General features: G+C 45.2%; 2 protein-coding genes across 5 annotated transcripts in view; one reads left to right on the top strand and one right to left on the bottom strand.

Moving 5' to 3' along the window:
- Window positions 1-4,142: 4,142 nt before the first annotated feature.
- On the bottom strand, window positions 4,143-17,930 carry LOC139591593 (uncharacterized). Of its 4 annotated transcripts, none has more exons than XR_011679688.1 (5): window positions 17,329-17,930; window positions 15,233-15,328; window positions 14,504-14,553; window positions 8,180-8,251; window positions 4,143-4,482 (listed from the first exon to the last, which is right to left on the bottom strand). XR_011679688.1 is itself a non-coding variant. In XM_071430332.1 (3 exons), the coding sequence occupies exons 1-2, from the start codon at window positions 17,928-17,930 to the stop codon at window positions 15,235-15,237; spliced, it is 696 nt and encodes a 231-aa protein (XP_071286433.1). In that variant the 3' UTR covers window positions 11,007-11,203; window positions 15,233-15,234. The 4 variants fall into 4 exon arrangements, 2 of the variants coding, with proteins under 2 accessions (XP_071286433.1, XP_071286432.1); XR_011679687.1 differs by lacking the exon at window positions 4,143-4,482 and adding an exon at window positions 5,891-7,387; XM_071430332.1 differs by lacking the exons at window positions 4,143-4,482; window positions 8,180-8,251; window positions 14,504-14,553 and adding an exon at window positions 11,007-11,203.
- A 191-nt stretch (window positions 17,931-18,121) lies between these two features.
- LANCL3 (LanC like family member 3) overlaps window positions 18,122-27,976 on the top strand; it is a 37,522-nt gene continuing 27,667 nt past the window's right edge. Inside the window, exon 1 of the mRNA XM_071430330.1 lies at window positions 18,122-18,810. Within this exon, the coding sequence (XP_071286431.1) occupies window positions 18,265-18,810 (546 nt within the window). The 5' untranslated portion in view covers window positions 18,122-18,264. The remainder of the gene's footprint in view (window positions 18,811-27,976) is intronic.

Here is a 27,976-nt window from a genome sequence, read left to right as displayed (position 1 = left end):
TTCCAAACGGTTTGCTGCATTTATTCAGTATCACAGAAATTTTAAACAGCCAGTTTGCATATGGGTGTAAGTGTTTGACAAACATGATAAATAAAATTTATATAAAATATAAATTTATATTACAAATTTATAAATAAAAATTTATTTAAATTTCATTTATAGTTCTAATTCTCAATCTTTGCATTCCTTGCAATAAATACACAAAATATAAGTGTGACATCTCATTCTTTGGTTACTTCAGCCATTACTCAGTGGTGTTAAAAAAGTGAAATATGCAACTGAAAGTGGTAGATTTATATCTCATTTGAAAAAGCTCAATACCAAGTCAGAGGAATTCAAATAAGCCCTAGTTTGACTTGCAAAAAATAAAATATCGCTTTCATGTGTCTCAGTAATATTTCACTTTTAATTTAGAGGTATTATTGCTCTTTATCATGGGAAATTACAATATAATAAAATCCCAGCAAGATTTCAGAATATTTTTCACCTGAGCAGCTGTCAGGTCCCATGAGAGAGATCCTGGGCCTCCTGCTCTGGGATAGCAAAATGTTGAATCTGGAGAGGGCAGCCTGGACTGCCTCCTCTGGGGCAGCTGATGTTGAGGATACCCTTGGACTAAACTAAGGCAAAACAATGCCAAACAAACAACTAGAAAGTTTTAGCTATGGAAGCAGCAATTTAAACTTTTAAACCTTGTGGTAGGTTGAACAGCCCATGTCAGCAACAACTTAAAATTTCTGAACAGCCCGCAGCATCATCAAGTTAAACTCCATTGAGCAGCCTGAAGCAGCAGCATATTAACGTTTGAAGAAGAGGAAGAAATGAAGAAGGAAAGATATGAAAATTAGAGGTAAAGGATCCATGTCACCACCCAGGGCTCCAGCACCATCTCTGGTGTGGTTCCTGTGGATGCCAGGTGCACACACAGCCCCCTCAGTAGTGCTATTTACAGAACAGTTCTTGTGGAGGCACATTTTGTTATTCCCAAACTTTTCAGAACAGGGTTGGGTTTTCTCATAGTTTCAATCCCCTATCAGAAACACAACTGCAGTGCTCTCCAAATCTGGTTTTGGAGATAATTACCCAAGATAAGGAGGGTGGTCTCCAAAAACCACTATCCTGCCTCCAAGATCCTCTCTCCTAACATCACCTTACCTCGTTGGCATGGTAACATTCCTTTTCTCCTCTGCCCGGTGTTTGAGACATGAACTCTTTCAGGTTTACATTAACTCTTTCAGGATTTCAGCCTCTCACAGCAGCTCCCTCCTTTGGATGAAAACCACATCCTATTCTCCCAACCCTGTAACTGAGAAGTTGCCACAGACACTGAAGGCACACAGCAGACCATTGGCTAAGGCAAGAACTGAGATGAGATTCTCTGATTTGTAAATTTTGTCTCAGCCACCTGATTAGGTAACTTTTATTCCAGGAACAAATATTCAATCTTTATGATGTGCACTGCAGTACAATCTAGGAAGGTACAAGCAGAGGACTGAAACCTATTGTTTTAGGCACTCTGACAACACAAACCAAAAATAAAGTATAGCAGGATGAAATTGAAATGGGAGAGCAGTGCACAGCAGCATATTTGTTTCTGAGGGCATTTTTCCTTGGTTTGCCACATATCCTGACAATACTACAGCCTTAAGATGAATTTGACAGACTTAAAGTTTTTTTGGACAAATTTTGGTTGATGAAATAACAACTTTGAAAGTAATCGACAGCCACACAGAAGACACACAACAATGGTTTGGGGTTTTTTGACTTAGGAAGATACATGGAAAATAACTGGAGTTGTCAAATGAAAATGAAGTGAGGATTTGCATTGAGCCTAGTTATCACATTAGACTGCTACAATACAATCACAGACTCAAAGAATTGTTTAGGTTGGAAAAAGATCAAAAGATCCCTAAGATCCATCTATTAATCCAGGACTGCCAAGGCCAGCACTACACCATGTCTCTAAGTGAAATATCTACATGTATTTTATTCACTGACAGGGATGGTGACTCAGCCCCTTCCCTGGGCTCTTCCTGTTCTAATGCTTGACACTTTCAGTGAAGAAAATTTTCCCGATATCCAATCTAAACCTCCCCTAGCACAACTTGAGGCCATTTCATTTTATCCAGTCACTGTTACTTTGGAGAAGATACCACATCCCACCTGCCTAAAGCCTTCTTATAGGTAACTGTAAAGAGTGACAAGGTCTGCCCCAAATCCCTATTTCTCCAGGCTAGAAATCCCCAACTCCATGAGTTGCTTCTCTGGAATGGCCTGCCTGGGGAGGTGGTGGAGTCACCATCCCTGGATGTGTTTAAAAAAAGACTGGATGTGGCACTCAGTGCCATGGCTTAGTTGAGGTGTTAGGGCACAGGTTGGACTTGATCTTGAAGGTCTCTTCCAACGTAGTCATTCTGTAAATTCTAGGAATTCTCATAAAACAGGACTGGCCCCAAGGCTGAGCCCTGGGGAACATCCCTGGTGTCTGTCCCCAGCTGGGTGTGACTCCATTCCCCACCCTCTCCGGGCCTGGCCCCACAGCCGGTGTTTTACCCAGCAAAGAGCACACCCATCCAGGCCATGAGCCATCTCCAGGAGAACGTTGTGGGAAATGGTGTCAAAGGCTTTACTAAACTGCAGGGAATCAGACTCTCCCTCATCTGCTGAGTGGGTCATCTCCTGGGAGGAGATCAGGGCAGTGTAGCAGGCCTTACATTAAGTACTTCAGATCTTCCTTCTCCTCCTTTGTCACTGTGTTTCTCACCATCCATTAAAGGCTGGAGATTCTCCTGAGCCCTCCTTTTGTTACCAACGTACTTCTGGAAACAGTTTTTATCATCTTTTAGGGCACTTTTAGGGCCAAATTAACTTCCAATCAGGCTTTGGCCCTTCTGATTTTCCCCCTGCACAACCCCATGAAGGCTGTGTAGTGAACCCTTCTCCAAAGATCATAAACTCCCTGGTTCCATCTGAATTCCACCTGGGTTCCATGCAGGGCCTAGCTGGTGGGGCACGGTGTGGCCATGGAGCCCCAGTGTCTGTGACATCAGGGGGACGCGTCCCCAGACCCCGCAGGCTGCAGGGCCGGCGCTGCAGTGCGGCTCCAGGCAGCGGTGAGGGCGGCAGGCAGGGCCAAGGCTGGGCTGGGTGAGGGCCAGGCCAGGAGCACCAGCACCTGGGGAGCGCCCAGGGCTGGGGACAGGGGACAGGGCTGTGGAGAGCACCTCGGGCAGGGACAGGGCCACCTCTGGGGCCAGTGCCCTATCCCTGGGCAGGGACAGGGCCACCTCTGGGGTGAGCGCCCTGTCCCTGGGCCCTGCGCTTCCTGGCCCCGCTGCCCCAGCCACCCTCTCCCTGCTACCCAACCCCACTGAGCCCCTTCTCTCCCTCCTCCTCCTGCAGGCCATGGCTGGGAAGATCACCAAAATCCTGCTGGTGCTGGCCCTCCTCCAGTACGGGCTGAGGGCGGATGCCCAGGCAGTGCAGACCAGGGAAGAGGTTGTGACACAACATGAGGAACAGCGCAACCAGGGGATGACTTGGCTGGTGAGAAAGATTGTAAATCACTCAAGTGACTGGGCAGCTGGGAGTAACTCCTGGTTATTCCACTCCTGGTTATATAACTCCTGGTTAGCCTGTGAACAGCAGGGCAGTGATCCTTTAGCATGGGCTGAGTTTAACAGTGCCTCTGCCCAGGTGTTGTTTCCTTCCTGCTCCTCATCTCTGTTTTCCAGTTCAGGAGCCTGGGTACATGGAGAACAACTGGCCTTACCTAAAGACTGAGGCAAAGAAGGCATTACATATCTCACTCTATTCCTCATTCCATCTCACTATATTAAACCCCCATCCAGTAAAGGATGGAGATTCTTCTGAGCCCTCCTTTTGTTGCTAATGAATTAATAGAAACATTTTTATTCTCTTGTATGGCAGTTAATATATAACCAGATTCAGTTCTGTTTGGGCTTTGGCCCTTCTGATTTTCTCCCTGCACAACCCCACCACAGCTATGCAGTGCTCCTGAGTGGCTGCCCCTTCTTCCAAAGGTAATACAGTCTCTGGCTCCAGGCTCCTGCACTCCCTTTCCCACCCATGCCTGGGTTCTCCATCTCCTGGCCCTGCTGCCCCAGCCACCATATCTCTGTCACTCAGCCCTGTTGAGCTCCTTCTCTCCCTCCACCTCCTCCTCCTCCTCCTCCTCCTCCAGACCATGGCTAGAAGCATCACCAAAGTCCTGATGGTGGTCGGCATCTTCCAATACGCACTGAGCGTGGATCTCCCAGCAGTGAAGGTCACGGAAGAGCTCCTGAAGCAGCATGAGGAGCAGCGCAGCCAGGAGATGGCCAAGCTGCAGAAGATGGAGCAGAGGATGCAGGAGCAGAGCAGACCCACCCAGGAAAGCGTGCTCCACTCAGTCTTCCAGCACTCCTGGTTCTGGAATTGTGTCGAAATGATCCTCACGCTCTTAGGGATCTACTGGCTGCCCTGTCAGAAGAGAGCAGGTTCTGGCAGTGGCAGTCAGGGCAGGCAGTGCCCGGGAGCAGATGCAGGAGAACAAGCCCTTAGATAAGGTAGGGACCTCCACTGCTTTTGCCTTTTCCTTCCCACAAACAATGTTCTGACAGCTGCACCCAGCCATGGGAGCTGGCAGTGCCTATGAAATCCTGAGCACCTGCAAGGACAACATCATTGACCACCCTGAGACCAACCACTGTGCACTTTTTCCACCAGAGCTGGGCACTAGGCAAGATCTGCTGATATGCTGCAACCATGGAGAGCAGCAGCCACAGAATGTGCCGTGCTTCCTCCTCTCTCACCTGAGGAGGCAGAGTCCAAATCTCTGCTTCCTCCACAGCAAATGGTCCCAGTTGTGATGCTCCCCCTGCCAGGAGATGCAGAAGTGATTTCCCCCTTGTCCATCTTTTAATAAAAATGATGATTTGCTTTGAGAAATCCTGTGTCTGTGAGGGTCTGGGCAAGACTGTGTTGAGGGATGGCTCCATCACCCCTCTTCAACAAAGAGATGAAGTTTGTGCTCCCATGGATGTTTGCAGTGGTTACACTTGTGCTTAGACACTTGGCATCTCCCCATCTTCTCTCCTCCTGGTGTTCTTGCTGTCTCCTCCTCCCAGCATCCTTTCCCATGCCTTGGAATACCTCTGAACTTGCTTCAAAAGATTCTGGTGAAATCAGCAGTTGGATCATAGGGTCTTTTCCTCAAGCTATTCTTTATAGGATGGTTGTTCCATAAACTGGAACACCCAAAGGCCTGCAGAGGCCATTTCATCACTTATTTCTGATCATCAGATCTTGACCCACAGCTGAAGCTTCAGCCACTTCTGGACAGAGATGGGTGGGTGCTGGGTGACCCCCTTGTGCACACAGACCTCCTGCTTTTCTCCCTGCACTCCCAAAGCTGGAGCACTGCCTGTGTCCCCCAGGCTGCTGAGAAGTCACTCTTGGCACGGGCAGAGCTGTGTCTTTGGCCCAGATGACCAAGCCTGGCAGAGGTGGGGCTGCAGGAAGGCCTGGGAGAAGAGGAAAAGTACTGCATGGGAGAGTGAGGAGGGAGGAAAGAAGTGTGAGGAACAGTGAGGAGGAGGAGGAGAAATCAGTAGTAAAAATGTCATTTCCAAATAAGTGCTTTTAGGACTAAACTGACATGGCAAGTATTATTAATCAAGTATTATTAGCTTCTCATGTATTCATTAAAGTTTTAAACTTTTATAGTTTCATGTGTCAAGGGACATGAGTATGGTCTCATGGTCATTTTCATGGATGTCAGTCCTGAAATCAGGCATTGCAGTTCCCTGTGCACTACCGCACAGGTAAGCTGCACAGTAAAATGAAAAGCATTTTCACTCCTATCCTCATTAAACACAGCAAATTTCAAGACATCTAGAGTTTGTATGAGAGCTTTTCACATGTCAGCCTGTAAACAAAATACAATATGCATTTTTAATTCTGGGAGAGTTGTCACTACCCTATAACATCATTGGTATTTTAATTAAGATGCCTTAAAGGAAATAATAACAGAACACTGGATGAAGAGATTGAATGCACCCTAAGCAAGTTTACTGACAATTCAGAATGGGGGGAGTTGGCCAACCCACCTGAAGGCTGTACTGCCATTCTGTGAGACCTTGATAGGCTGGAGAGTGGAGCAGAGAGAAACTTAATGAGGTTCAACAAGGGCCAGTGCAGGGTCCTGCACCTGGGGAGGAGCAGCCCCAAGTACCAGCACAGGCTGGGGGCTGACCTGCTGGAGAGCCTCTGCAGAGAAGGACCAGCAGGTCTTGGTGAGTGACAAATTGACCCTGAGCTGCCAGTGTGTCCTTGGGGCCAGGAGAGGCAATGGGATCATGGGGTGCACTGGGAAGAGCAGGGCAGCAGGTCAGGGAGGGGATCCCTTCCCTCTGCTCAGCCCTGGAGAGGCCACACCTGCTGTGTACTGTGTACAGTGCTGTGTACAGGTCTGGGCTCCTCAGTACAGGGGAGACAAGGAGCTATTGGAGATGGCCCAGCAGAGGCCACGGAGGTGAGGAGGGGTCTGGAGCATCTCTCTTGTGAGGAGAGACTGCAGGAGCTGGGCATGTTCCATCTGGAGAGGAGAAGACTGAGAGGGGTCTCATCAATGCATATAAATATCAAAAGGCAGTGCCCAGAGGATGTGCCAGACTCTTTATAGTGGCCCAGTGACAGAACGAGGACATAAACTAAAACACAAGGAGTTCTACTTCAACATGAGGAAGAAGTTTATGTCAAAGCTGGCAGGGCACTGAAACAGGATGGTCATGGAGTGTCCCTCTCAGGAGACATTCAAAACCCACCTGGATGCATTCCTGTGTCACCTGCTCCAGGTGACACAGCTTTGGGTAGGAGGGTTGGACTGGGTGATTTCCAGAGGTCCCTCCTAACCCTAATAATTCTCTGATTCTGTGAATTTGTACAATTTATAAAAAACTGCTTGTGTGTGCAAATGTTAAAGAGAAGCATAAAATATAATATATAAATCTTTTTATTTTCCCCTCTGTTGATTTTTCTTTCCCTGTTCCCTTGCCCCTTCCCTTGCCCAGTTCTCTAAGTCCCTGAGGGCAGTAGCAGAAATACTCCAATACTCAATTCCCGAGGGGGCAGCCGGGCTCTTCCCCGGTTTTCCTGAGGATTTTCCAGGATCCTTGAGGAACCGCACGGCCATGGCGCGACCTGGCCGCGAGGGGTCGCCCTTGCACCGGAGCCGGAGGCGCGCCGGGCGCCGATGGATCGGGAAAATCCCCGCGGATTCCCTTTAACAGGCGCTCTCATGACTGTGGAAATATTGCTGCATCATCATTCCTTCGCTAAAGAACACGGTTTGAATGCAGTTTCTCCATTTTGAAATGATGACGTTCTTTGGAAGGACATAATTTGCTGATTAGAGATATGTTTGTTTAGCTGCAGTGCCTCAAGTTTCAAATTTGATTGCGTTCATTTTTAATCACATAACTGATCTTATTTTCAGTAACACGGACTTGTTTGTTCCAAATGCATTTATGAATTCTTATCTCGGTTATGTCACGTGCTGAAAGGGATATTACTAATTCCTAAAATCATAAAACCCCAACTTACACAGAGGAGAAAAGTGCTGAAAGAAGGAAGCATCTTTTGAATTTATTTAAAAAGAAAAAAAAAGGGCTCGATTTTAAGTTTTTAATCCTGCTTATGCTGCCCTAAGGGATAGGCTCCAAAACCACACACGATCCTTGTGCCTCTGATGTGAAAGACCTGTCAAATGTCACACACTGAGTGTGACACAGATACCCTTGGCTCATGTCACATTGCCCCTGCCCGTGGCTGCATGTCTTTTGTCTGCCATGCTTTACCATGTCTTCCTTCTTTATAGGTGCAACCTACCCCAGAAACTGCCAGCTGCTCCAGCTGCCATCCCTCATTCTTCCACCCTACATGTCAAAGGGCAGAGAAAACAAACTAATTGAGGCAGTAGCACTTCACAGCACAGTTTCCTGGCTCCTGTCCCACCCCTTCTGCCCTGTGATCAGAGCACCTGCTTGGAACTTGGATCAGTTCTGCTTGGAACTCTTTGGGAGAAAAACCTGAGCTTTCTGGGCCTGCAAGCACCAAAAAGGGGAAACTTTTAAAAAAGCAAGGCAGGGAGAGGTTTTAGTGATGGAAGAAATTGTACCTGGAAAGTCACCTTTAATCCAGAGATGGATTTTCAGAAACCTTCATTTTCAGCCAAGGATTAAAGTGGGACCTACAAAGAAATAACAAATAATGTTACAAACACATATAATCATCTGTCCCAACCTCACATGTTTAACAGTCAGGTCTGTGAGCCATAGGGTGAAGAGCAGGGATCCAAGGACATACAATGTCAGCAGAAAAATGTTGCTCGAGTTCCACAGAGCTCCTTTCCCAGCCCACTTCACGCCTGCCACCAAGGAGTATCCATGCTGTCCAGGATGTGTGTGCCAGGGATATGGGGCTGGAAGAGTAGGAGGTTCATTACCTTGTTCCAGAGGTTACTTAGGTGCTATTTTAGGAAGAGGTCATCACTGGGCCATAAAGCACTTGAAAAACTTCCTCTCTCACCCTTTCTCTGTGCAGTGGTGGGGAGAATGCCAGTGGAAAATTCCTGTGCATAATGAGGTCAGATATACTAGTTTTTCCATCTTTTTTAACTACCCAAGCAGTGAAAAGCAGCTGGAGTGACAGTCAAGGCTGATCCAGACACAGCTCCAGGAAACATTATGCAAGAACAGGACCTTGATGTAAACAGGAGTTCAGAACCTTAATGCAAATGGGAGCCACTGAAAACATCAGGCTGATGGCCTGCTGAGATGGGGTTCTTCTGATCAGAAGAAATATTTGAAAGCTAACTCCATCTCCTGAGGACAACAATGCCTAAACCCAAAGGTGGATATGTGGGATATGTGTGGGAATACCAGTTGTGGGTTTCTCTGGGTCTGGATTGAAGGCACTTGAGACCATAGTTCATGTTCAGACCCAGGTGTTTATTATTTCTTATCAGTAACACAGTCTCACTACTGTGAGTTTGGCAGCTTTTCATTAGAAGGCACAAAATGGCCAACAATCTCTTGTTACAAGGTCTTTCAAGATTAAACTATCCAAGGAAGAACTGACACCTGGATTATTTTCCCTTTTAACCCAATAACTGATCCCACAGAGCTGCAATGCAGACTTTTCTGCCCAATTACAAAATGCCACCCAAACCCATGGAGAAGAAGGAAGAAGAAGCATGAAGAACAAACCCAGGACAACACCCTGTGCCCTCCATCTTGCTTCCATCCACAAGATACTAAAAATCCCCAAACCTCAATTTCTCACCAAGTGATGCACCTACACTGCTCTTTATAATCTATTTCACACTTTTGTGGATTCCAGTCTATCTTGAAGTCTGGGAAACTTTCTCCATGAATGAGGGTCAAAGTCAGTGCTCCCCTGGGGGTCAGGGCACCCCAGAGCAGACAGAGAAATATTCCTGGTGCCCTGGGTTTCCACAGATATGGAAACATGTGACTGAACACCCCAACTGGGCCTTGGAGCCTCAGAGCCAGCGTGGGCTGGAAGGGAAGTGACAATAAAGAGGGAACAGTCTGTACACTGGCCAACATGCAGAGGTTGAATTTCTCCCCAGCAGGTAACAAACAGGGACATCTGTGAAAGTCACTGTGCAGTGAATAACAAACACCCAAATGTGGGGCATCCAGAGAGGCAGCATCCAGCCCTGCCAGCATCAGCAGCTGCACTCCAAGCACAAAGCCCCTACTGCAGTGACTACTGACTGAGCCCAGCACCCTTTGCAAGGAGAGGCTTCTCATCCAACTGTGTTTTAATGCCTGACTTGGAGAGCTGTTGCTTCTTAATTTGGCTCTGACACAGGGGAACAGGACAGCAAGAGAAGGCAGCAAATGCAGGCAAAGCCTTCTGAACTATTGTGATTCTAAAAAGTACTGTTGAGCCTCCTCTTTGCACAAATGATGAAAACAATTCTGTGGCACAAAAAAGGCTGGCTTTACAAACAGCATGGTGGAAACCTGTAAGTAAACCATGGACTAAATAAGTATGCATAACTGGATTAATTTGTTTTTAGTGAGGTGCAATAAAGTAATAATCAGAGAAAGGAAGGGCTCAATTTTAAAATTATTTTCAGACTCACCACAAGTTTTGTTTTCAAATTTGAGCTTATACATACATAACATATATATAAATAACATATATATAAAATGTAAGTTTGTATATAAATATTATATACATTTTATTTCCTTTATCTACATTGCCTTTTTCATCATTAAAGAATTTGAATCATCTGCCTTACACAGAGAAGTTTTAATAACCATGTTTGTATGGGAAATACAGTGGGGTTTTTTCAGCCACTCACTACTAACTTTGTGAAGCCTTAAATGTTTTAAAATGCCCTTTAAACAGTCTTTATTGTGCTTACTTCAGAGAAATCTCAACTTACAGAAAGCTGGAAGGGGGGAATCTTGTTCCAGGGCAGTATTGGTCTAATCCACTCAAGCATGAACTTTTTATATCAAGTCTGTAAGCAATAATTCTGATCCATATGGTTTACTGAATCAGAGACTAATTTTGTAATATCCCATCCAAATTTTTATCTTAGTACCTGAAAATTTTGCCTTACCAACTATAATGTTGCTCTGCATAATTCATGAAGCTGTGAATTATTTCTTGTATATTCTCTGCCTCTATTTTTTTTTAAGAAAGCTGTTTGAAAACCAAACAATAGAAAAACAAAAATGCTTAACAGTGTTCTGAAACAAACTTAGACCATGATGTTGTGAACAGTACTGAGTGCAGTGAGGGACTATTCACACACCCAAGTCAAATCCTAGATGTAAATATTTCCTAGATTATAGCTTACACACTTGAGGGTGCAAAAACAAGGCAAAATATTTTTGCTCAAAGTCCAATAATAACACTTCACATTATATTAATTTGTAACTTGAAAATACCCATAAAACCTGCTCCTATTTAAAAAAACCCAAATCAGAGTACAGTACCTTTAATATTTCTATTACCTCCCTCTTGGATGCTTAACAAGCAAAATAGCAGATAAACTTCCACAGATGGATCTTTAGCACAGTTTAGCAGAGCTCTATGCATCCCATCAGAGTAGTACAGAGCAGTGAAATGAAGACAGACGGTGCAATAAGTGCAAGAGCTGTGAATGAATGTGAACAGAAATTGATTTTGAAATGTTCTTGGCACTTTCCCAAGAAAATATTATCACTGTATTTAAAGAGAAGCATTCCATGCATTGTTTCAGGATTATTAAGAATAAACTCTGACCTCCTTAATTATTTTCTCTCCTGAGACCTATTTTCAGTGCAGCTGCAACATTTACATAAAAACCAAGCAAACTTGTATGGATTGTCAAACTTCAGTAGAACAAGAATTGCACTTGAGCACCATGTCCAGTTCTGGGCTCCCCAGGACAGGACAGACATGGAGCTACTGGAGAGAGTCCAGCAAAGGGTCACTGTGATTTTGAAGGGCTGAAACACCTCTCCCACAAGGAAAGGCTGAGAGATCTGGCACTGCTTGGCCTGGAGAAGAGAAGACTCAGGGAGGGAGCTTGTCAGTGCAGAGGAACATCTGGAGGGAAAGTGCATCCAAACAAACATCCAAATGTGGGGCATCCAGAGAGGCACCAGTCCAGCTCTGCCAGCATCAGCAGCTGCACTCCAAGCACAAAGCTCCTACTGCAGTGACTGCTGACCAAGTGACTACTGACTATTGCAGGGAAAGTGCAAACAGAACAGAGCCAGGACTTTCTAAGTAGTGCCCAGTGACAGCACAAGATGCAAAAGGCACAAACTGAAACACAGCTCTGTCTGAACATCAGGAAACACTTTTTAACTGTGGGGGTGTCTGAACACTGGCACAGGCTGTCCAGGGATGTCGTGGAGTCTCTGTGCTCAGATATTCCAAAGGCACCCAGACACAGTTCTGGGCAACTCACCCTAAGTGACCTGGTTGAGAAGGGAGGGGAGCTGGACCACTTCCAACCTCAGCCATTCTGTCATCCTATATAGTGAAATTGAACTTTAAAATGTGTCAATTAAAAAAAAAAATCTTGAGGAGACTGCAGTATCTTCAGCATCAACCTCATTCCTTTTCAATGTTAGTTAAGTCAACTGCTTCATTCTTTGAGTGGACAAGAACAATACACCCAAGGTCAGGTTATTTTATGCTTTCCTAGGTTTGCAGCTGTAAGTGATAATGCATCAGCACCCCATGGAGAGCAGTCAGTATTCTGAAGACTTGTAAAACCATCCAGACCAGGCTGCTCTGGGGTGCACAAAGCTGCACCTGTGTGAATTTGCATGACTCAGTGTTCCCTGACCTAGGCTGCTTACTTCTTAGGGAAAACTGGAAACAGCTGAGCTAGAAGGTTCTCAGGAGAAGTCTCATATTAAAGTTTTCATTTTTGTAAACCCAGCCTTGTTTTACAGTTTTGTTAATTTGACAAAAAAAATCCCCAAAAAACCAAAAGAATCCCCCAGTCAAAAAAACACCAAAAAACCCCAAACCAAACCAAACCAAACTAAAAAAAACCCAAAAAACCACCCCACCAAAACAAACAATCAAGCAAACACCAAAACACCTGGGAGAGGTTTTGCTTATGGACAATGTTGGTTTTGTGTGTGTCTGTGTGTGTGTACGCATCTTGTGATTACACACACCATTATCACAAAGCACTATGAAATATGTCAAACTAAGAGACCCAGACCTGGCCAAAGCATGGCCAAGAGGGAAATTTTAAAGAAGGTCAAATGCTGCACTAGTTTTGATGATTCAGAAGTTGGAAATCTTCCATTTCCATTATCATGTCTCTAACTTCCTTAGAATATTGCTAAAGGATAACTTGTTTCTGCAGGTGCTAGCTTTCCTCAAGGACATAAAACCATTATTATCATTATCATCATAAGTTGTATGTAAGACTCCATGACATTTTCTTATCACACTCAGTGTTGCAGCCTGAAATTCCAACAATTTGCATCATTCCCAAGGCCCAGTCACTGTTCCCAGCTCCCTTCATCACCAGGCATGGACTCCTCCTGGTGAGGTCCCTGCCCTGGCAAGTAGAAGCATGGTTTGTTAATGCAAGTCTATTATTTCCATCACAGCAATTATTGAGATCAGCTAACACCAAGGCAATAGCAAAATGTACTAGTTGACTTCCTCTATTGATTTTTGTTCCTGTGCTTTGAAATGCTTCCAAATTCCGGCTGTGACAAAAATGTTACAATTAAAATCTTGGATATCACACTGGCATCTATTGTAGAAAAGATGCACTTAAGGAAATTTAGAATTTACAATATATTTTGTACTGACAGACTAATTGATGAGACAAAAAGAAGGGTTTGGTTTAAATATCAACAGCAGAGTGCCCAGTGGGATTCTTTGCTTCCTTATTCTACCAGACAATGCCAGAGCCATGCAGAGAACTGCAGATTTCTACTTGTGTTCAGTAGAAATCACTTTGAGCATAAAAAAATGGGATAACCTGCTGGACAAGGAAACTGTTAATTGTGACATGTCTGAAAAAAAATTCCACCATCTTGTTAATCTGAACAGGCTCAAGGCAAGGGAAGGAAAACCAGGGATAACAAAGCTTCTGGAAAAAAGTTCCAGATAGGGTCAAGGTACTGCTATTTTAAAGTTAGAGTTTTACCAGCTAAGCCAAAACTCTGAATTTCAAACTTCTTGCTCTGCAGAAAGCCCTGGTATTTGTGAACAGCTGAAGAGTGATTCACTCATCACAGGTAGTTCTACATAAAGATACTGAAAAATGCAGTATTCTCTTCAGAGACTCTGTAACAGCTGTTATGTTTCTACCTAAGCTGAAACCCTTACCAAAATCACCCCTCCAAATGGAAAATGTGACATTTTGTAATAAAAATCAATTCTGTAAGCAATGTGTACATCTACCCATGCTTTCAGTATCTCATTACAAAAATATGTAAGTTGCCATAAAACAACAAACAAACACCCAAAAATTCTATTCTTGTCTCTTAAGAAAGAGACATGCATGACTGTACAAGTACCTATTCAGCATTTCTCACTATCCCATAATTTCTCATGTTAGTCAGTTTCTACCATAGTTAGTAATTAAGACAGAGTCTCAAAGAAATTCAATTCCTGTTAAATTACCAAATTTTATCAATCTGAGTAGTGGACAAAAATTCAGTGTGCTCCTGAAGCAAAAAATAATTCAGTGCAGCCCTGTCTTCTGATGTGTAATTTCCATTGTGATAAAATGGCAATGCATGCACCAAACTTAGGTTATGCAGAAATTGTATTTATATTATCAACTTGTATTTTTACACACAAGTTACAGGAGAAAAGGTTGACTCAGGAAAAGAGATTCTGTTGCGCAATGCCAAGAACATTTAATTTTCAAAACAGGTGTTCATATCACTGCCAAATGATCATTATGGAATAAAAACCACAAAACCTTTTGTGTAGCTTTGTAAGTGGAGTCCACACAGAACAGGGGAGCTCAACCTGAGAAATAAAAAAAAATCCTTATGGTAAGTAACCAGAATATTCAATATATACGGAATATATATATTCAGAGCATCCAGAAACTGCTGGGGCAATTTGGCTACCAAATAATAATGCTATGAAACCTGTGGGGCTGCCTCCACTGCATGAGTACTGGTCAGGCCATTCCAAATATTGGCTACTAGCATGGTCTGTGCAGTGCAGTGATAATTCCATCCACCCCCTCTCCCTTGCTCCCACAAAGAACCCTCAACAGAGAATACAGGAAATATAAATACTTACTTTCTAGTGTGGGCATGAAACAGCTCAGCCTGATTCATTCCTTTCTGCCAAATGCCCCAGAGCCAGCCGCCCATCAAAAGTGAACTGACTGCAGGGCTGGGCTGTAAACCCAGAGCCTCTTGGATAGGAGTGTAGATTCCTGGGACAAAGCCCATCCAGGCAGGAAAGGAACCAACTGCAAAGCTGACCTGCAGTGGCAAAACTCTCTGGGAAGGGAAGAGCAGCACTGGGCAGTAAAGAACCAAGGGCTGATACTGATAGGTAGGATAGGAACTGAGTTTGGATTGAATAGCAGGTTCACTCAAACCAGCCTGCAGCACAACCCTGTTGATGTGTTCACACTATTTAACACAACTCTGTTGCTGAAGCTCAGCCTGTGCATGGAGCCAGTGCTCACCTTCAGCTCAGGAGGGATGGGGAATACTGGGTGAGAACAAAACTGCAGCCACAGGGATATCCCAAAATCCTGAAGGCATACAAAACTGGTACATCACTAAAAATAAAAGAAAAATGACAGATCAATCCATAAGACATTTGTTTGGAGATGCCTCCAGTCCCTACACGACAACTGAAGAGAGACTTTTGTGTTCTCTTGGAAATATCAGGTACCTGGATTCCTGAAGGAATCTGTAAATAAACAAGTAGAAATGAACCAGCATACATGAACAAGTACACCAAGAGGTGCACTTTGAGCATGAGTTGAACTAAATCCTAAAGTTCCTCCCAAACTGATTTATTCTATGTTTAGACATTTTATCAACATGTACAACAAGCAAATCTCCAGAATATGGGCTCTAGAATGGTGGATTTATTAATACAGAACAAACAGTTTCAAGGCTTCAGTTCCCTCCTCTACCCATCACACCAGGATCATATCCCTTCCTTGTACAATCCATGCTTTTTTCACGATCCTTGGCTTGTGGCATCCAATTTATAGAGCAAAGAGGAGGCACAGCATGCCCAAAGCAAACAAACCAAGGAGCTGCAGAAGTGCAGAGGAGTGAGAGGAGGGATTCAAATTTTTTGTCAAGCTGAAGACCCTCACTGGAGGCCCACTTTTGCTCTGAAGAGGGAAATCTCAAATGATCTGGTGAGAAACATATGAACTACACCTAAGAATTGGCCCAACTTCTCCTCCAGTTGTATTAGGACTGCACTTGTGCTTGTTTGAGAAAAAAAATACAGAGCACAACCTGAAAGCATGAAACTTTTGTACATGAACAGTTTAAGATTTGTGTTTTTTCAAGCCCTTTGGCTTTGGTGGTTTAATACTCATACAAAAGAAGTACAGCAGAAACTGTCATCCTCATTTCTTGCTCGATTGCTCTGTGGCATTTGCTAAGCTCTCTTTATTTCAACAGAAGACTCCCCAGAGCACAGGAGATGTTCCTTCTTGGCATGTCATTACTGACTCCCATTTGACCCTTATGTAGAAAAATGTTGCTAATTCAGCTCATTTTCTTATAAAATCTGTATTTTTCTTAAGTCCTTTGCTGCTGAAACTGGCAGAGATCCAGTTCCCTTTGTTGAGGTTCTCAAAATGAGAGAGCCTTTTTAATTTGAAGACTGAATAGATGAAGGAAGCACCCCCAAAATGTCAAATAAATTATGCCAGAATGAAAAATAAAACTCACAAATTTTAACTTAAGAAGAGTTAAAATAGAGAATACACTTTTCTAGAAGCAACAGAAATTCTGTTGGAAAATCTTTAGCTACACTGCCAACCCTATCAATGGGCACCAATAGAAGCCAGTTTATGACAGAAAATAACATATGAATGAGATGTCCTTGCCATTTGCAGGGCATTTTCACATTTTCAATGCTCTAGACTGCCAAGGTCTGTGTGGTAGAAACCACACATTGTACAATAATGAATAAGCCAGAAAACGGGGCTTTAAGGAACACAGTACAAACACAGACTGGTAGGTGGGTATCTGGAATGTAAACATGGCAAAATGGCACTGAAGAGAAGAACCCAAAATCTGGGGGTGAAAGCAAATCATAAACCACATACACAAGAAGGAAAGAGAAAGGACAGATCAGCTGAATCAAAAACAGGGTGTGAAAGTGCAAGTGAGGAGCTGCACAGGGTTGAAGGAACTTGGCTGAAACAAGGAGCCAGCACAAAGCTGGGAGAAGGCAGCCACACCTTCACAGAAGGTCTTTCAACATCAGTGCTCTGGTGCTTGTTACTGCTATGCCAGCTGCTGGTTACTGCCTGGAGCATCCAGCAAGCTGCACCTTCCACCCCTCTTTGGGAAGGTCCTCAATTACTGAGGCTGCACGTCCAGAGAAAATACCAGAGATCACCAGGTGCCCATAAGCCACGGGTCTTTGACGAGAAATTCACTTATGGTGGAGAAGTTCACATCATCAGGGGCAGAAGTGCCAACTGTGTATTTGTATCATGAAAGAGTTGCTCTTAATCTCTACTTCAAGATTTTCCTTTTTTTTTTTTCTTTTCTTTCTTTTAACTGGAATCTATTCACTGACCTAAATTTTCTGTTTCTCCTAAGCTCTGCTTGGCTCATGCATGAAGGAAAGGGGCCAAAGATGGCCTTGTGCCACCACTGGTCTGCTGGGGACTTGCTCAGCTTCCCACGTAAACCGGCCTCGGGCTGCCCTCCTTTGGATTTGGCTCCATCCTTCAGCTTTGGCTGCAGCAGCCCCCCGAAGGGTCGTTCCACAGCCAGGAATAACTCAGCAGCTCTCCGGCCACCCTTCCAGCCCCTGGATCTCCCCAGCAGACCGATTAACCCCTTTTGCTTGGGGATGCACAGACGGGTCGGGCAAAGGTGATGCACCAGCTTCCCTGAGTGAAGAAAAAGCCTCACGGCAGGAGGTGCCGGACACCAGAACGGGGTCAGCCCCCCGCGTGTCCGGAGACCCGGGCCAGCCAGAACCACCCCGGGCGGCCGCCGAGAAGCGCTCGCCGAGCGCAGGTGGGGCGGCGGCGGGCGAGGGGCGCTGGGCGGGCACTGAACGCGCTGTGCCGGACCCGGACTGGCTCCGCCGGGGCTCCGAGCTGGCATCGCCCACATCGCCCATCCCTCCCGGCCGGTATCTCCCACCGCCCTCGCCCCGGCATCACTCATCGCTCCCGGCCGGCATCACCCACCGCCCTCGCCCCGGCATCACCCATCGCTCCCGGCCGGCATCACCCATCGCTCCCGGCCGGCATCACCCATCGCTCCCGGCCGGCATCACCCATCGCTCCCGGCGGGTATCGCCCACCGCCCTCGCCCCGGCATCGCCCCCGCCTCGGCAGCAGCGCCTCGCCCGCCCCGTCGGCAGCCGCGGGCGGCGGGAGCGCCCCTTGCCCGCCTCTCCGCTGCCTCCCGCCCGCCTCCCCGGCGCTCCCTCCGCCCCCTCGGCCGGCAGCTCCCGCCCGCCGCTCCCCGCTGCGCAGAGCGGCCGCGCCGGCGGGGGATGGAGAGCCAGCGCTGCTTCGCCAACCGCTTCGATGACTACCCGGGCAGCCCCGCGGCGGCGCCGGACAGGGAGGCGGCGGTGCCGCTGGTGACGGCCACCATCGAGCGCATCCTGCGGGAGCTGCCGCCCCTGGGCGGCCCCCGCGGCTGCCCGGGCGGGCTGTACGGCGGCGTGGCCGGCGTGGCCTACATGCTGTACCACGTCGCGCAGTGCCCGCTGTTCGCGCCGTCGCGGGACTCGTACCTGCGGGCCGCCCGCCGCGTCGTGGACGCCTGCCTGCGCTACCAGGAGGGCTGCGGCGAGGCCGACGCCGACACCCGAGCCGCTTTCCTGCTGGGCGGCGCCGGGGTGTACGCGGTGGCCGCGCTGGTCTATCGCGCCCTGGGGCTGCCCGAGTACGCGCGGCCGCTGGGCAAGTTCCGGGAGCTGAGCGAGGTGTGCGCCCCGCTCTCCTTCCTCGAGTGCGGCTCGGACGAGCTGTTCGTGGGCCGCGCCGGGTACCTGTGCGCCGCGCTGGTGCTGAAGCAGCGCCTGGGCATGGAGGTAAGGACGGGCCGGCGGCGGCTCTCGGGGCCGGGACGGTGCCCTCGGTGCTAGAGGCTGTGTGCAGCTTGCACTTTCGGGGTACGGATCCAGAGCCCCCGGGGAATGAGTCCCTGCGAGCTGTTCTCATCCGCGCTCCTCCCCGAAATGAGAAGATGCGGCTTTGGCCGGAGGGAGCGGGATGGGGTCCCGGCCGTGGAGCGGAGCGCTGCATCCCGGGGCACGCCGAGAGCATCAGCTCTTGGTTGCCGGATGGTGAATTAGTTGGCAGAAGGCACCCCGGGCTTTTCAAGAGTATTTCCGTAAAATGAAGTGGGTGAGAAAAGAAATAGCGTTGAGTAAAACAGAGAGGAACCCTGTAATATTAAGCGGTGCTGTGATGTAATTTGTAAGCAAAGAACCCGATTTTCAGAGGCATTTGGTCTTGCTAACCCCAGCATGCACTTTCTGAAATCTGGCCGTGTATTTTGGTGCTTTTCATGAATGAGAGCAGGGAGTTTTGGCTGGGAGAGTGAGATGTGGTTATGGTTCAACATAGTGTTGGTTTCAGTAGTCGGGACTTTACCCCAGGACATTGTCATTGTCAGTACAATTCAGCTGACAGTTCAGAGCTTCCACTGATTATGGCATAATAATTATTGCAACTGATTGTGTTTGCTGTGGTGATTGTTACTAAGTGGTCAGTGTGGTATCTGAGCAGGCAGTTGGTAGATTTTTTTTTCCCCTGTCCTTTTGTCAGGTCTAATCTGTGTTTTCTCTGTTAATCACTGATTTGCAAGTTCATGCTTCTGGCTTTCTTCCCTCCCAGGAGAGGAAGCAAGATTTATTTATAAGTAAATAAATGATGTAAAACTAGTGGCTCTGCCCCATCCAATACCAGTCACTGCAATTGGAATCTGAGGAGATTCACTTAATGGAGGTCTCAGGAGGCTGGAGGGTATCCAGAGAATCCAGGAAGAATGTTAAATGCTGTGATTGCCTTGAACTAGAATTCCTAACCACACTAAGCATTTCAAGTAGCATACCAAGCCTGCTGTTTCTTTGTACAGATTGTATGACAATCATAACCATAAACATGATTATGTTATTTGTAGCCATAACATAACCAAATTTTTCATTTGGTATTCTTTCCCATGACAGGAAAGTTTTGTAGACACGTCACAATCCATTGTGCAGCAGTGCCTGCCTGAAGGGATGGTTTCTCCTGGAGAAAAAAGCCATCCCTCTTGGTTCAGTTTGCACTGGGGGAGTGTGTCCAGCATCCCTGTCAGTGTTTATGATGGTGTTGTGACATTCCAGCAGAAGGAGGTGGCACCCTGCACTCTACTGCTTTATTTAAAGCTATTTCCATTTGCCTTACATCCCTGAGAGCAATTGCTGAACAGTTGGGAGAGTGGGTACAGTCATCTCTCACAGGAGCATGAGCAGTGGGAGAGCTCTCCTCTATTTGCTTGCTTGGTGACAAATTGTAATAAAGGGAGCTGTAAAGAGTTACACATCCCCACAGATAAGGTGTGCACTTACTGTGGAGTCTGTTTAGCAGGTGGGTTAATTGCTGTTTTGCCAGTAAAACATATCCTGTGACCCCTTGCTGATATTTTCATTGATGAGCTAACGTCCTTCTATAGTATTATTTCTTCTGTCAAATACATTGTAATTTTAAATGTATAGTGCAAGAAACAAAGCACACCACTAATCAATAATAAAATCAAGTTATTTTTTTTAATTTCAACAAATACTTTAAAAACTTGCAACTGAAATATTTTGCTTCTTTGTGAGGAGAATTATGATTTCTAGTCTATATGTACTCAAGCTTGAGCAAAATTTGTGTCCTTCGATAAATATTCCCAGCCTAGTACAGAATTATTTTAATTAGTACATTGCCAGACCAAACCTTGCATCCTTTTTACAAATGAAGAAAGGGATGCCCAGAGAGAGTGCATGTCATTTATTACCCAAGGTCAAACTGTAAGCCAGGTACATCCCAGAATAGAAGCAATATCTTGTGATTCGAACCGCTGGAAAATGCTACCTCCTGTAATTTGATTGTGCACAGCCTCACATGGCTCATTGCAGCATGTTTTCTTGTTACCCACGTTCTTTTTTTTTTTCCCTTTTTTTTTTTTGAGGACACTGTGCAAATATTTCCAGCACAAAGTGAAATACATTCCCTGTGTTGAAACACAGCCGCTGCTGCCCGCATGGTTTTTTCCTCTGAAGGAGTCAAATGGTGACCTACATACGAGAAATCACTTGTCCTTGAAAAAAGCCTTTTGAGGGAATTTTATAATTTATGTCTTGTATTTGTTTTTTGTTTAATCCAAGCAGGGATGGAAGGTGACAGCTTTATTTCAGCATACACACGTTTAGCTCGGCTGCTGTGCCCCAATACTTCAATTTCTTGCTAAAGAGTCCTGGTGTCTCTAAGCTTCACATGTTCTTCATGAAGTTAATGGACTGTCCTGAAGGATCCAGTCTGTTGGATAACACTGACCTCATGGGAAGAAGGCATTTGCATTCAGCTGGTTCTCAGATTTTTAGGCTAATACAGCATTTTCCCTGATTAATTAATTGGGATTTTTTGCATGAGTAAGAATTACTTCAGCAGTCAAGGCTTAACAGGATTTGACTTTCATGATGCACTGTGCATTAGGAAAGATGTTTATTTTCATCCCTTCTTTAATTTCCATTATATTGCAGTCAGTGCTTCCCAAACAGAGATAGGTAAAATATTGTTTTGGCAGAAACAGTGTGTCATTTGTATAAGGTGTGTGTACTTTAGCTGTCCTTAACTGCTGTGTTTTCACCATTCAGGGGAGAAAAACTGTTTTATACTCTCTTAAGTACATCTTTTTCTAATGCTTGTAGTGTTGGTTCACTGTGTATCCTTGGGGAAATCTGTCAGTCCTGCTTTTAATTACCCTCACTCACTCTCTGTTTGCTTGGGCAAACAGCAGTAAGACACCATTGAAATGGTGGTCCCATCCCTCTGTTTGGGTGATATCTTATCGTCTCCTCAATTTTTCTCCGTGATGCTTCAGTCCCATTTCGTGGTTGATGGAGCATGGTGTGCCTGGGTCGATGCACTCCCTTCTGGCAATGTAACTGTCAGATGATGGGAAAGGTACAGAAGTTCAAGTGGCTCCTTGTATTACCATCTGCTAAAGATGTTGCTGCCTTTTAGCACAGCTTGGGTTATCTTTTAATAACTGACTCTGTGGATGGGCTCCACTGACTTCCACTGGCTCAGGGTTCAGCAGCAGCACAGACAGCAGCGGTGCCCTGCAGAGACAGGGCAGTGTTTGGCTCAGCCTGGGATTGTGATTTCATTGGAGACCCTGCTCTCAAAAGACTTTGGGGACCCCATGAGAGACCCTTGCTGCAGTTGCAGGGGTGACAAGGGGAACCAGCACATTGTGGCAGCAACGTGGCCAAACCTGTTTGTTCAGGGACTGAGGCACTGGGGAGTCATGAGTGAGGCCAAACCTGTTCAAGGACTGAGGCACTGGGGAGTCTTGAGAGCCTGTGGAGGCTCTCCAGTGCCACAGTGGTTCCTGTCTCTGTGCAGAGACACATCTCAGTTTCCTTTTCCAGCCAGTGCTAGGTCACAACTTGGTGTGTGTTTCCAGGGGTGTTGTCCTATCTGAGTGTGCATAATTCTGATATTCTGCCAGGGCCTGCCCAGAAAGGACCTTGGTCTTTCCAGCAGGACCTTGCTGAGTGTAGGGCCCTACTGAGAACCATTCTTATCCTGGCTGCTGTCTATCACCAGAGCCTCTTTTGTCTTGCACCTCATGGGATTGCAAACCAAGCTGAATGAGTCACCTGGTATGTGGAAAGCAGGAACAGCTCTGCTGTGGGGTGTCTGGGATCTGGCTGCCAGAGCATGGAAGTGCCAGGTGTTGTTTTAGCAGGCAGTGGAATGGATGGATGTGCAGTGTGTGGAGCCTGATGGGTCCAACCGGTGTGTGTTTTGTAATATTCTGGGAGAGAAGATACAAATAAATGAAAACTATTTTGTTTCAGCTCCTCAGACAATTCTAGATGATGTTATTGGTTCCTTAGAGCCTTCCCTCCAGATAGTCAGTGAGTATTTAAAGACTCTTGTAGGCTACTTAGCTCCACTTTTTTCTTTTTCTTCGATCTCTTAGGAAAAAATGGAAAGTGTGAGAGGAAGAATCTTCCTGAGTCCTGCCTAGAACATGTTCATTTGCAACATGGAATGTATTAATGCTGAACATAGTGTTTCTGAAAGACATCCAAATTAAAGATCTTTGAAGGGAGCTCTGCAAAATACCCACAAAACTGATGCTCCTCCAAGTGCTGTAGTGCAGAATGCCCGTGTCAGGCTTTAATTCTCACCTGTGCCTGAAAAAGGAGGGTTGTCCTTTGAGGTGAGATTTCATTCCTCCACTGTGGCCATTAAAGCCCTTTCTCTCTGTGGAAGAATTTGCCAGTTTATGTGAAACGTTGTGGTGTTTTAAATATCAGATATGGTGCTAGCTGGGACTGTGCTGATTGCATTATTTCGTTTCACCCAGGCCACTACACAGCCAGGATCTCTTTTTTTGCCAGAGGATTAAAATGAGTTAACAGTAAAGATAAAATCTTTCCATCCTAGCCTGCTTCTTTTAAATGTACAGTCTCCTAGCCATGGTTTTCAAAATTACACATAGGGGAAAAATTTTGCATTAGTTTGATTAAATGGGTGAATTTAAACCAGAATTTGAAAACTGTTTTTTTCTAAAGTAAACAGTAAAACAAAGGGAATTATTTGAAACTGGATTTTTTTTTAAGGAATCTAAAATAATTTGGGTATACATTTCAGAATTTTCCCGTTTCTCTTCAGCAAGGCAGTGCAAATCCTTTTTATTTTAACAGCCTTCAGACTGGGAGATGGGGACATCTTGATAATGGCTGGATTCAGTTCAATGCAGAGGACCCTGAATATTCAGCTGTAGAGTCAAAGTCAAAAACTGGAGGTTCAAAATGTTGAGTTTGAAGTGCACTGTTTACCAGCCAGCAAAAAAGCACTGTAATACAGACTGGATCCTGCTGGAATTGGAGGTTTGATTGACACAAGTTTAGTGACATAAGTTATGTATTCTGCTGCAGAAATACGGATTTCAGCCGCTTAGAGCTGAAGAGTGGTATTAAAAATACAGTTCTGTACAAAAGCAGTGCTGTATCTCTGTATCTCTTTGTGCTGTTGGAAGAACATTTGCCTATGCAGCAGCATCTTTCTGCTGAAAAAGCAGCCCAAGAAGTAATACTGATGTTATAATAAAAGATTTTAACAACAAAAAAAAAGAGGAAATCTATTTGTGCCATGCATCTCTTGTATCCAGAATTGGTCTCTACCTCTCCATCCTTCTCCTGACTCCTTTAAATTTCATATGCCAGCGTTTAACTCTTAAACTTTGTCAGTTCAGTCACCTTCCTCATTATCCCATGGAGAGCTTGGAGGTGACCCTGTGGAGTTTGTGGGTGCTCTTTGGGAGCAGGGGTGTCCCAGGCAGTGTCCAGGCAGTGTCCCTGCCCTCTGCAGTGCTGCCTCTGCCTTGGAGGTGGGAGCAAACCACGGGAGCTGCAGCGAGGGCAGGCTGGTGGAGAGGAGCTGGGCATTCCTGGACCTGTGGGGTGTGCCTGGTGTCTGAACCTCTGGGAGCATCTGGACCATCAGTGTCTGAAGCAGAGGGGATCTCTCTGGCAGAGGGTGCAGGGCTGGCTGGGAGCTGCTGTTTTTCACAGCATTACTTCCTTGGGGTCACTTTGGTGGCACAGAGTCCTTAAATCTGGGTTTTCGGATTTTTGTGTGTTGTGTTTTATGTGTACACCAAAGAACTTCATTACCATGCTGTGTTTCTGCAGGTAGCAATATTTGACATTGATGTTTCCCCCTCTGGTTCTCAGACAGGACCAAAAGCCACAGAGAACTGTGTTAACTCCCAGGTAGCACTGGATGACACAGCAGAAAGGAAGAATGTGCATATCAAACATGCTTATGTGCTGGAGTGTGGAGGCAGAGACAGGCAGGCATGGGGAAAAAGACATTTGACAGAGGCTGAACAAAGAGGCAAAGAAAGACACAATTTACATATTATTTTGAAAGCAAAAGAATTAGTTGCTGGCAAAAGTAGAAAAAAATGGAAAGGTGTAGGGGGTAGCAGAACTCAAGGATGAAGGGAAAAAGGAAAGAAATTACATAGTCCCCGGAGCAGGGGAGATTTAAAACTAAAATCAGGTTCTTTGACAGACTGGTGGAGATCTGATGGCCAATGTAGTCAATTTAGAAGAAGGTAAAAGTTCAACAGAACAGTAAACACAGGGAGGAGAGGACAGACAGAAGTCAGCTACATTTTGTTGGGGAAAATTACTCTTTTTGTCTGCTTGTTTTTTGTTTGTCACCCATTCTCTCCCCATACTCTCTTTGCATACACTCATACATTTACAGAAATAGCTGTTATCGCATTCAGTGCTTGCAAATCAGAGCACAGCCTTATGTGTTATATTCCATATTTTCTTTGAGGAATATCTGAGACAACTACTGATGTCTGGAAGCAAATAAAGGCTTTTTCATGAGCACTGCTGTACTTCTGGCACTGACATTTCCCTGTTAGGTGCATGTAATACTATAAATCAGTGTGTAACCTGAGAAGTGATGCTGTCAGTAAACTTTGGTACCAGGCTGAAGAAGCAGGACTATGAAGGACTGAGCTGCTCCAGAGAGAAAGAAAAAAGCACCAGGCTAACAACAATTACTCTGTAAAAGTGTAGCATCCTCAGCACTTCACAGCACTGAAATGGAGGGATAAAAGTAAGCTGTAAGTTCCTCTGTAGCCATTTAATAAACATTGTTAGAACATTAGATTTTTACATAAAGATGTAGCACAGCTATGCACCACAACTGTCAGGGTGAAGATGTAAAAAAGATCCTCCTCTTTTGTCTCACCTCCATTAAATCAGTAGATCCTACTTTTCTCTGTTAATTCAGCTGGACAGTCTTAAAATCAACCTAGAGCCCCATTGGCAGGCTGGGTAAAGATTGCAGAGCAGGTTCTCAGCCTTGCCTCTGAGCAGCAGTGAAGCTCTGTTGAGAGGAACAATTGAAATGGGCAAGTCCCATGGTCCTGCTGTCACCCAACTTCTCTATTCTACCCCTTTTTTAAAAAGAAATTGAATTCAAGATATGCAATCAGGTCACTGTTTGTGATGAGATGATCTGTCAAAGCATGTCTTTGTGTCTGTCATGGCAGGGAGTTCTTTGACCATTGACAAGCATGAGATTAAGCACTGAGTGATGTTGTGTAACCTTCTGTCCACTCCATTACAGCAGAGTTCAGGGACAATATCCTGTCAAAAACAGTTATTTCTTATCTATGTTGTAGGCTTATTTTCAATTGATAGTTACTGAGCTGGAGTACCAAGGCAAAATAATTAAAATAGCTGCTTCATTTTAGGCAAACATGATCAAAAAGTATTTTAATAGCAGTCCAAGCTGTGGCTGAGTCATTTGGTCTTTCTCAGCTCAGTATATTTTGATGTCTGAGAGTGGAACCATAAATCTATTTTTGCAGTAGATCAGCATTCCTGAATTCTTCATTTTAATGGCTTGGTATCTCTTGTTGAAGAGCAGTGGATCATGAGTGAGATGGAAGGGATGTCTGATAGCATTCAATTATCTGGGAGGAAAAAGAATATGGCAGATAAACACACCTTCTGTCTGTCCAAGGCATTTAGTTATTTTGTGTGGCTAATCTCCTTCACAGGATGCTTCCAGTCCCTCATTGGTAGTGTTAACATGGTTGAGGATTATAAATTTGGGATATGCTGGTCATATTTAGGCTGCTCTTAAATGAAGGCTGCTGTTAAAAGTGTGTGGGCTTGGGTCTAGAAGCAGCACAGGACAAAGCAGCTCTGTGCTGCTGGGTCAGTGCACAATTGGAAGATGGTAATTATTGCTTGTTCCATACTGGTGGCATTCTGCAGTTTGTCTGCTCAGTCCTGACAACCAGCTGATATCCTGCTGCAATCAGAGAGCTGGCAGGGACCTTGAGAGGTAACTTAGGCTGCCATCTAGCCCACAGGAAGGTGTACCTGTGCCTGTCATTCCTTACAGCCCCTCCCTGACTTGTTCTTCATACCCCCAGTCAGTGGTGAGGGATCTGCCCTGGATGTCTGACCCTGCTTTGTTAGAAAGTCCAGCCTAATGACTAATCTGAATCTTGCTGTAATTTAAGCCTGATTTCCTTGTCCTTTCCAATGAGAAATAGCAAGAAACTCTGTTCCTCTCTGGAGAAGCTGTTTATATTATCATTTCAAGACTGTTACAATTTTTACCCTTATTTTTTTTCCTCTCTAAACAATCCTAATCCTTCCAATCTTCCCATGTGTTTCATGTTTCCTTTGTGTCTGGTCATTCCCATTGCACTCTGCCAGTGTCCCTCCAGCCTTTCCTGAAGAGGGCCAGAAGTTGGACACATGGTTCTGGCAAAGGCCTTTCTCTGTTTCTTGTAGCTCTTTTTCCCATATACACAGCAGAGTAAGGTGTTTGCATCCCACACCAGCCTGACACTGACTCACCTCCAGCTCATGACCTGCCATTATCCAGCAGCTTTTTAATGGGCTGCAGCTCATGGACAGGTATTCTTCTGAAAAAGTCTCTGATGTTGGGAAGGATGAAAGTTTGACAAGAAAGTCTCACAGATATGTGGGCTTGGCAGAAAGATTTTTGAATGTAGAATCTGAAGAAGGAATAGAGATGGAAGCAAGTTTTGATATAGAAGAAAAGAATTGCTGAGCCAGTCTTACTGGATAACCAAGGAGGCAAAGGGTCTGTTAGTTAGAAGGGGTTTTTATGAATTAGAGCAAAGGATAAACCCACCTCAAACAAGAAGATGTTTTTACCAAGCAGAAAGACAGCACAGGCAAACAAGTCAATAAATGTTGCAAATAGAAAAAAGGTCTCAGAATTTTCCACTGTAAGAAAAACAACTTCTGGTTTAAACTGTAATGTACTAACTTTTAGTGATTGGAGAATAGTAACATGAATATGGTAATTATAGAAGTTATGATAGCTATAGATAATAGTTAATATATAGATTGGTTCTACTGTATTAAGATGCTCAGCAAAGTATTTAATGCATTTGTAACCAAAACCAAAGGG

The sequence above is a fragment of the Agelaius tricolor genome, unplaced genomic scaffold (assembly GCF_023055355.1).
Source record: "Agelaius tricolor isolate 1412-34295 unplaced genomic scaffold, bAgeTri1.0.p SCAF_7, whole genome shotgun sequence".
Classification (NCBI taxonomy): domain Eukaryota; kingdom Metazoa; phylum Chordata; class Aves; order Passeriformes; family Icteridae; genus Agelaius; species Agelaius tricolor.
The sequence above is the reverse complement of the archived record's forward strand: the minus strand, read 5'-3'. Positions and strand labels throughout refer to the sequence as shown.

Bases quoted from the DNA above. Each gene is read 5' to 3' on its own strand.
- LOC139591593 (XM_071430332.1), bottom strand. From the start codon at position 17,930: ATGAGTGATGCCGGGGCGAGGGCGGTGGGAGATACCGGCCGGGAGGGA. The intron at 15,329-17,328 runs GTCAGTGAATAG...TTTTATTTTTAG, and splicing joins AGGAGAAACAGAAAATTTAG to TGATGTACCAGTTTTGTATG.